This window comes from Piliocolobus tephrosceles, chromosome 11 (genome assembly GCF_002776525.5).
Source record: "Piliocolobus tephrosceles isolate RC106 chromosome 11, ASM277652v3, whole genome shotgun sequence".
In the NCBI taxonomy this organism is placed as follows: Eukaryota; Metazoa; Chordata; class Mammalia; order Primates; family Cercopithecidae; genus Piliocolobus; species Piliocolobus tephrosceles.
This window is the reverse complement of record NC_045444.1, coordinates 87,185,679-87,195,264: the sequence shown is the minus strand read 5'-3', so window position 1 is coordinate 87,195,264 and position 9,586 is coordinate 87,185,679. Positions and strand designations below refer to the sequence as shown.

General features: G+C 40.1%; 1 protein-coding gene and 1 non-coding gene across 10 annotated transcripts in view; both read right to left on the bottom strand.

Annotated features, from left to right (window-relative positions):
- Positions 1 to 9,586, bottom strand: part of NIF3L1 (NGG1 interacting factor 3 like 1) — a 16,131-nt gene continuing 6,545 nt past the window's right edge. For all 9 annotated transcript variants that reach the window (XM_023218556.2, XM_023218507.2, XM_023218564.2 and 6 more), the window contains 4 exons: positions 8,797 to 8,923; positions 7,017 to 7,155; positions 4,451 to 4,534; positions 1 to 388 (listed from right to left, as the gene is read on the bottom strand). In XM_023218556.2, coding sequence (XP_023074324.1) covers positions 204 to 388; positions 4,451 to 4,534; positions 7,017 to 7,155; positions 8,797 to 8,923 — 535 coding nt within the window. In that variant the 3' untranslated portion in view covers positions 1 to 203. The remainder of the gene's footprint in view (positions 389 to 4,450; positions 4,535 to 7,016; positions 7,156 to 8,796; positions 8,924 to 9,586) is intronic.
- Positions 4,791 to 4,892, bottom strand: LOC111549340. The gene has a single exon (XR_002733701.1). It is a non-coding gene; the product is annotated as a U6 spliceosomal RNA (small nuclear RNA).

Here is a 9,586-nt window from a genome sequence, read left to right as displayed (position 1 = left end):
GAGCGAGACTCCATCTCAAAAAAAAAAAAAAAAAAAAAAAAAAGAAAAAAAAAGAACATTTGGTGAATCAGATTAACAAACTGGAAATGATCATACCCTCTAAGACACTCTTCTAGAAGCACACTAGTCCCACTGACTCATGTTACAAATTCAAGTTGGCATCCAACTGATTTGTAGAATGTGTTATCCTGATGTTTCTGCAATTATACCACCTGAAGAGGGTCCCTGTCAGTCTCTGATAGGATAATATTTATCTTATTCTCCAAGTGAGAACCCAGCATATCTCGAAGGTCAGAAAGAAAGCCTCGTTCAGTGTTGCTATGTTCACAGAGGATGACATTTATTCCTTGGGAAGCAGCATCCAAAATATCATGATGGGACATCTCACCTACCAAAAAGGAAAGAGCAAATTCTTAAATGCTAGATATGGAATCTGTGGAATGAGGAAACACAAAAGCAGAAATACCAAGTTTGTATTCCAAATAAAGTGAATGTAATACAGCAGAACTGTTATAAATCTAGAAAGTACTGTACAGTTTTCTTTTACGTCCTCCAACTTAAAAACAGAAAAGTCTGGGCGCGATGGTTCACGCCTGTAATCCCAGCACTTTGGGAAGCCTAGGCAGGGGGGTCACCTGAGCTAAGGATTCCAGACCAGCCTAGCCAACATGGTGAAACTCCATCTCTACTAAAAACACAAAAATTAGCTGGGTGTGGTGGCGCGCGCCTGTAATCCCAGCTACTCAGGAGGCTGAGGCGGGTGAATTGCTTCAGTACGGGGGCTGGAGGTTGCAGTGAGCCGAGATTGCACCACTGCACTTCAACCTGGGTAATAGAGCAAGACTCTGTCTTGAAAATATAATAAAATAAAAATAAAAGCCATCCCATTGAGAATTCCAACTTCTTTTTCCTTGGCAGATTGTCCAGTCTAACATATCTGGTCAGAACCAGATCTGTAAACACCCATTTTACTGTGTTTCCACAGTAAAATGAATGACCACTGCTAAGTAAAATGAGGCCTTCAGAAAATCTGCCTCTTATGTAATAAATACCTCTGGAGGACATTCTGTGTATACTGCCCAGCAGACTTATGCTTTGTAAGCACCAGAATTTCTGTCGTCAACTTAGTCTAATATACAAGGATGAAATGAATTTAAGATTATTTCCAGATTAAAAACAAAGTATTTTTCTTTGACTTAAGCAAAACCCCTAGAAACTCTGGAGGGAATCTCATCTGTTGTGAAAAGATTTGGGGAAAACTCAAATATTCTGAATTTTTAATTTATTTATATTTGTATTTATTTTTTTAGACAGAGTTTTGCTCTGTCGCCCAGGCTGGAGTGCAGTAGCATAATCTCAGCTCACTGCAACCTCTGCCTCCTGAGTTCAAGTGATTCTCCTGCCTCAGCCTCTCGAGTAGCTGGAATTACAGGCACCCAGCACCAAGCCTGGCTAATTTTTGTTATTTTTAGTAGAGACGGGGTTTTGCCACGTTGGCCAGGCTGGTCTCAAACTCCTGGGCTCAAGTGATCTGCCCGCCTCGGCCTCCCAAAGTGCTGGGATTACAGGCATAAGCCACCGTGTCCAGCCCAATATTCTGAATTTTTAAAAATGTAGTTTGTGAATTTGGTAACTTGTAATTTAAAAGCAAAACTGCATTGTGTACAATTTGGTTTGTTCTTTAGAAAGTACAATTTTGAACTGTATTTAGAGACAGAAGGGCATACAAATTTAAGAAAAAAAAGGTTCTTAGAAAAAAAATTGAGTTTTTTCTCTAATTTTCCCACAAGAAAACATCTGTAAGTAAAAAATAAGTTTTCTTAATTCCAGAATTTTTCAGTTCCCCACACTCTTCTAATTGTCATTTCATTATAAGGAATAGTTTTTATTCAAGCACCTTTTAAAACATCTTAATCTATAATAGTAAAAGTAAAAAGCAAAAAAAAGACACTAAGATGGCCCAGTTGGAAGCCTTATTTTAGGAAAGATAAGTCTGGCTGCCTGTACTGTGACAAACTCACTGGCCGGAGAAGGCATGAAAGGGGGGAAATCAGTGAAGACCCTGCAATAATTGCTGAAGCCAACGGAAAGAAAAGCTTGGCCCAGGATGGCAGCTTGAGAAAGGAAAAGCAAATGGAGAATGAAATGACAAATGAGAGAACTTATATTTGCAAGGAGCAGGCTCCCCATCTGCTGGTCTTACAGGGTGTTACCCTTAACGACCTAATACAATGAGCACACGGCCTCAGGCTCACAGGAAGCGTGATGAAGTTCAGCAGAGGTCCCTTAGGAGGGGCTTCGCATCTCTGAAGTTACACTCAAAAGCGATGCCTCACAGACCAAAGACATCTAATGCTAGCCAGGTAATATTTTCTATTTCTCCCCACAGCGAGATAGGAAGGACATTTTAACATTTTGGAACTGCCTGAATTTATTTTATGAACATATTATATTTTATCATTTTTTTAAAAAACTAGTTTTTAAAAAAGTATCTATGAGGAAACAATCAGATACCCCAAATCGAGCGAGAAGCACAAAACAAAGAGCCTATACTCTTTTTAAAATGTCAATGTTATGAAGACAAAGCTGAGCAACTATTCCAGACTGAAGGAGACTAATAACAACTAAATGCAATGTGAGATCATGGGCTGCATATGGATCAGAAAAAGAAATGCTATAAACTTTTATCAATTGGAAAAATGTGAATATGGACTGTATATCAAGTAAATGTTTTAACAATATTAAATTCCCTCATTTGATAATTGTTCTATGGACTTAGAATGTCTTTGTTCTTAGAAGACTATACACTGAAGTATTGAGAGGTAAAGAAATTGTCATGTCTGCAATCGATTACAAAATGGTCCTGGGGGAAATACATCTATCTATCTATCTATCTATCTATCTATCTATATATATATATATATAGTTAAAAAAAACATATTTTAACTTGTATATTGTATATTATATATTTATACATGCATACACAAATGTATATAGACACATATATAATATGTACATAAAGAATGTACAAATATGGCAGAATATAACCATTAGTAACCAAAGTGAAGAGCATATAGGAGTTCATTGTATTATTCTTGCAACTTTTGCATAGGTCTGAAATTCCTTCTAAGTAAAATGCTAAAATGAATTTTAAAATAGCCAGACACAATGCTGTAAGATATTGATAATGAAATTTCACTTTAATCTGGTAGAAAGTTAAGGACTTACACAAATCTTTTATCTTCAGAAGAATGGAAAATAGGTAATAGTCACATACATGTTTTCTTTTTTTAAATCAATTTATTGGTTTAGAGCAGTTCCATCAGGCTTTCTCAGATGCTGCTCCTTGGTACTTCGGGATGTGACAATGCTTTCAGTGCAGCAGCCTTTGTAAGAGAGTGTGCTACACAACAAGGCATGGGTGTGGGAGGCAAGGGAAGCATGGAAGTAGCCAAAGGAATGGCCAGAGGGCTAAGAGTCTAGAGCCTGGTCCTCGAAGTGGGAAAAGTAATTCTTTAACTCATTCTCTCCTAACCCTAAGAAGGAGGAGGTAAACAAACTGGCAACCCATTAAAATGCCTTCAAATCCTTTGCAGGTATAATGGGCCATGTTTGGTCACATTCCTGAGTAGTAACTACGTGAAGTAATTCTTTCAATAAAAATTAGCCAGTACCTATTAGGTAGTATCCTCAAGGAGAGAGTGTAAGGCCCAGGAGCCAATTACTGTCCAACAGAAGTGCACACTGGAGATCAAGGACAAAGTGATAGGGACCCACAAGAGGCAGAAGCAGGACAGTGTCAGAGAAGGCTTCTCAGAGGGGGTGTTCACTTATCACGAGGAGAACAAGGAAAAGGCATTCTAACCAGAGAAAACAGCATATGCAAAGGGTACAGGAAAGAGGATGCAATGTTCAGGCTCTACCAGACAGATGAAGGAAATCACTGAAGTCTTTTTAGTCAAGACCATCAAATATGCACTGTGAAAAGTTAATTTCAGGAGCGTATATAGAAGATAACATTAGAGGGTTGATGCTGTACTTCAAGTAGGAGACAGTGCCTGGATAGAGATAAGGGAGAAGATTCTAGAAAGATTTGGGAGCTTGAATTGATAGGAATTGATGATTGGCTTTAGGCTAAAAGGAACCATTTCCTAGCTAAGGTGACAGGGTAGAAAGTATCCCACTGACGTGAGATCTGAGAGGTTTGGGACAGTTTAGGAAGAATGTAGGTAAAATAAATGCTGACCATTAATTTTTGAGATAATAAATTGTTCAATGATTTCATCCCTCCACAAAGAACGCAGTATGTCCCAGTTCTGTTGTAGTTTCTGTTTAGTTCAAGTTTACAAAACATTAATTAGGTATCATCTACGTGCCAGGTACTGTCCTAAAATCTGCCATTTTTGATTTTGCAAAAAATAAACCAAGAGAGATCCAAAGTCTGTCCTACCTGTGAGGTAAAGGTCCGCCTTGACACCCTGCAGAACGCTGCTCCCAGAACCAGCACACAGGGCCACAACTTTGACTTGAGACTCTTCAAGACAAAGGAAACAAGAGACCAATACTTTACAATTCCCTTTCTTTTTACTATTATAATTTGTACCAAGAATCCTAAACATAATACAGATTTCACTCCTGGTCTCATCACGAGTATATGAATTGTTCTTTCTGCATTTAAAAAAAAAAATGTTTTAATATAAGCAAACAGGTCATTCTTTTGATATTGCATAGCTAACCCAAGGTAAAGTTATTATTCCTTTTTTTTTTTTTAACAACCTTTATGAATTGCACAAAATATGGAACAATGCACAAATTTGCGTGTAATCTTTGCATAGGCGCCATGCTAATCTATATCATCCAATTTTTAGTATATGTGCTGCTGAAGGGAGTACCGTTATTCCTTTGACATGGCTGCACACTCACAAACCACTGAATAGTACTAATGGTGCAGCTCCAGGCAGTACTGCAACGTTGCTAGGTAAAGTAATCTCACCTGGGTCTTCAGACAACAGTGAGAGGTAGGCAAGTACTATCTCTATTCTCGGGGAGGAAGCTAAGGAACTAAAAGGACTAGTGAGAAAGAGGAATGCTACGAATGGAGTTGGCACATATTTTTAAATATACTATTTATTCTCAAAAAGCATCCTCTGAAAAGAGAAATAACCGCAACTTTTGAACCAAAATCCAAGTATTTAGCACTTGGGTTTCTAAAATGGACACTTCTTCAGTGGTCACTCCAGTTCAGCAGCACGGTATCTCAAAGATGGGGCTTTGGAGTTATTTTGGAAGTCAAATCCCACCTCTGCTATCCATTTTCTTTGGACACTAACTCCCTTGGGTTGTTTGATCTAACTGGACTTTTGGATAAGTTACTCATATGGTTTGGCTCTGTGACCCCATCCAAACCTCACCTTCAACAGTAATCCCCATAATTCCCACGGGTCCAGGGCAGGACCAGGTGGAGGTAATTGGGTCATGGGGGCAGTTCCCCCATGCTGTTCTCGTGATAACGCGTGAGTCTTATGAGATGTGATGGTTTCATAAGCGTCTGGCATTTCCCTCGCTTGCACTCATTCTCTCTTCTGCCACCCTGAGAAGAGGTGCCTTCCACCATGATTGTAAGTTTTCTGTGGCCTCCCCAGCCATGCAGAACTGTGAGTCAATTAAACCTCTTTTCTTTATAAATTACCCAGTCTTGGGCATTTCTTCATAGCAGCATGAGAACGAACTAATACAGTTACTTATCTCTCTGAACCAACACTGTTCACCTATAACATAGGAGAAAGTACCAACCACAAAACTAACAACAGCTAGCACTTTAACTATACTTAATGTGAGCCAGTCACTGTGCCATGTCACATGGATTATACTACCACCCTCTGAGTTAGGTTTTATTATTAATGCAGTTTTTACTGATGAGGCTACTGGGACACAAAGGGCATAAACAACTTGTCAAAGACATGCAGCAAACAGACAGGACAGACAAATCTGAAGCCAGGTTGTCAGAGCTCAGAATCTATACCTATAACCGCTATGCCATACTGCTTTTGCCAGTGGGAGCTCACACACTCAGGACAGACAATCAGTACAGTGCTAGGTTCACTGCAGGTGTTGAACAAATGTCTGTTCACTCTTTTTGTTCTCAAAAGTACCAGGAAGCCGGGCGCGGTGGCTCACACCTGTAATCCCAGCACTTTGGGAGGCTGAGACAGGCGGATCACGAGGTCAGGAGATCGAGACCATCCTGGCTAACACAGTGAAACCCTATCTCTACTAAAGATACAAAAAAATTAGCCCGGTGTAGTGGCGGGCGCCTGTAGTCCCAGCTATTCAGGAGGCTGAGGCAGGAGAATGGCGTGAACCCGGGAGGCAGAGCTTGCAGTGAGCCCAGATCGCGCCACTGCACTCCAGCCTGGGCGACAGAGCAAGACTCCGTCTCAAAAAAAAAAAAAGTACCGGGAAAAGCCAGAAGAAAAAACTACAAGACTTAGAAACTGCAATAAATCAGATCACTCAGTGGCACCTCACTAGAAAATATTACCAGTCTTATAAGTGCAAAATTTATGTTGTAATTGTAGTAATCATGATGCCAGCTCTCTTCCTGACATATGGTAAGACTGCACTTTATGCCTCCCTTGGTTGTATTGGATAACATGACTAATTCTAGAAAATAAGTTGAGCAGAAATGAACATGTTTCCTGGAATTTTAAACTGATGGTTTAAGACCCTGCAAAACTCTCTCCCTCTGCAACAACAACCAGTCTACAATGGCCAGACTTCCTACAATAACCAACTTGAAATGAACACATAGCATGACAGAGAAATAAATCTCATTGATTAGGCCAATGAGATGTATTCCACAGCAGAACCTGGCCTACCCTAATCAATAAAGTAAACTAATGATCTCCTATGAGCTGCTAACACATTCTCTATCACATATTAATACAATCAAGAGTTTCAACCTTTGTCCAACGTTAACAGTAGGCATACTGGATAAATGAAGGAGCAATATTTACCTAAGGTTCTCCCTACCCCAAGGGCTAAGCGAATATGAGACAGTTTTAGGTGTCTTTTGATTCGATCAATCATGGTTGCCAGGGAGACAGATTCATCCAGTGTGCATAACCGTCCCATTCCAGTATGTAGAAGCAAAGGCTGAGGAGAAACAGAAGTTAGAAACGGTGTCCACTGTCAGTCCTAAAACAACAAATGCTAAAATCAATCAGTATGCACACCGTGAGGTTACTACAGCAAGCTCCAGGCTAAATGTGGGGATACAAACCTGACATAATCATTCTTCTAGGAGCTCACAGTTTCCTAGGAAGGCTAGATGTTTAAATCAATAATCAGGCCAGGCACGATGGCTCATGCCTATAATCCCAGCACTTTGGGAGGCTGAGGTGGGTGGATTGTTTGAGCTCAGGAGTTTGAGACCAGCCTGGGCAACATAGTGAGACTTCATCTCCATTAAAAAATCCAAAAATTAGCCAGGCATGATGGCATGCACCTGTAGTCCCAGCTTCTTGGGAGGCTGAATGGGAGGTGGGCTTGAGCTACCCAAGAGGCAGAGGTGAGCTGAGATTATACCACCGCACTCCAGCCTGGGGACAGAGCCAGACCCTGCCTCAAAAATAAATAAATTAATTAAACAAAATAATAAAACTGTTTAAATTCAAGGTAGGTTCTGCAGTTGCAGCAGCACAAGGAGTGAAAAACTAAATGAGCTGTGACTTCGGAGGCTTGGGGAGTACTTGGAGGAAGGACTCAGGTCTTAGATAAAACCCTAAAAGAGTTAAAAAGGGGGAAATAAAGTTTGAAAGGGGGTGATGTCAAGTGCAGTGTGGCAGGACAGAGGTACGATGAGATGAAGAAAGGCACTCTAAACAGAGAGAACATGGACAAAGGTGCCAAAGACTTGAGAGAACACTCTGTGGGGGTAGATCCAAAAGAAGACAGTATGGCTACTGTGCAGAGCACGTGCTGTGGAAGGAGAGGATGCTGCAGGCCCAGGCTGTAGCAGATCATTAAGGGCTTCCGACACCATGCTAAAAAGCCTGGACTGCCTCCTAGGTGCTCGGTGAGACGACTCTCATCACAGAAAATGAGAGTTTCAACTATTGTGGTGGCAGAGCTAATACAGAGGAGAAACACTGTATAGATATGAGGCCAGAATCAGCAGGGCTTGGAGTCAAGGAGGAGTATGAAAACTTGGAAACTAAAGTAGATAATGATACTGAAATATGAAATATAAAAAAAAAAGGGGGGGTGGCACAGGGATAAAGTATTTGGATATATTGAATTTGAAATACTTGTGGGCTCTGTAAGTGCAAAACATCCAGAAAGTAGTTGAAAATATGGATTCTTGTCATTTTTTCCCTTAAGAAAGCATTCTAAGCCAAAAAGTAAAGATAGGAATCATCATCATACAAATGGCTATCAAGTGAAAGAGTGAATGACACGGTCCAGGCAGAGGGTATAAAATAAAGAGAGAGCAAACCTGTAACCAAATCTGTAACCCTGAAGAAGTACCAGTATTTTCTATTCCTGGAATGTCTCCCTTTCTCAATTACTTCCTAGAGAATATTATGCTCTCATTGCCATTTTGTACTTTAGGTAACAGTGAATGGCCTGTTGATCTAATAATTTACAAATGAATTTGCTGAAGAAAAATGCAAAGTAATGATACTTATCAAACTGTACACATCAAATATGTACAATTCTGAGTATATCAGTTATACCTCAATAAAGCTGAAAATGCACAGTATTTTAAGATCAAATACAAAATATTTTTATTACCTTCTCCAGCGACAGAATTTCCGTCTTCTGATAAAGTTGTTTGTTCTGAGAAAGAAAATCTACCACCTGCATCAAAGCCTTCTGAGTACAATTCAGACTAATCCGTGTTTGTTCCTCATTATCAATCCTAGGGGGGAAAAATCACTCCATTTAGGACAAATATAGCCAAAAGGTATTTTACGTAATCCACAGTTTACAAACTTACTATAATAGGAGATTAGATTTATGTGGAACTAAGGATTTAACTAACAGAACCCATTTAATCTGAAACTAATCCATTTTCTAGAATAGCATTTCTCTAACTCTACTATGCATCAGAATCACCTGGGTCCCACCCCTGGAGTTTCTGATTCATTATATCTAGGTGGGGGTCTGAGAGTTTACCTTTCTAACAAGTTCCAGGTGATGCTGATATTGCTGTTCCAGAGACCTCACTTTGAAACCACTGTTCAAGAACTGTTCTTAATCCCCATTGTGCATCAGAAATTTCCTGGCCGGGTGTGGTGGCTCACACCTGTAATCCCAGCATTTTGGGAGGCCAAGGGGGGCAGATCACTTGAGCCCAGGAGTTCAAGACCAGCCTGGGCAACATAGCAGGACCCCCATTTTATTTTTTTATTAAAAAATTAAAGTTAAAAAAAAAAAAAAAAGGCCAGGCACAGTGGCTCATACCTGTAATCCCAGCACTTTGGGAGGCCGAGGTAGGTGGATCACCTGAGATCAGGAGTTCAAGACCAGCCTGGCCAACATGGCAAAACCCCATCTCCACCAAAAATACAAAAAAAAAAAA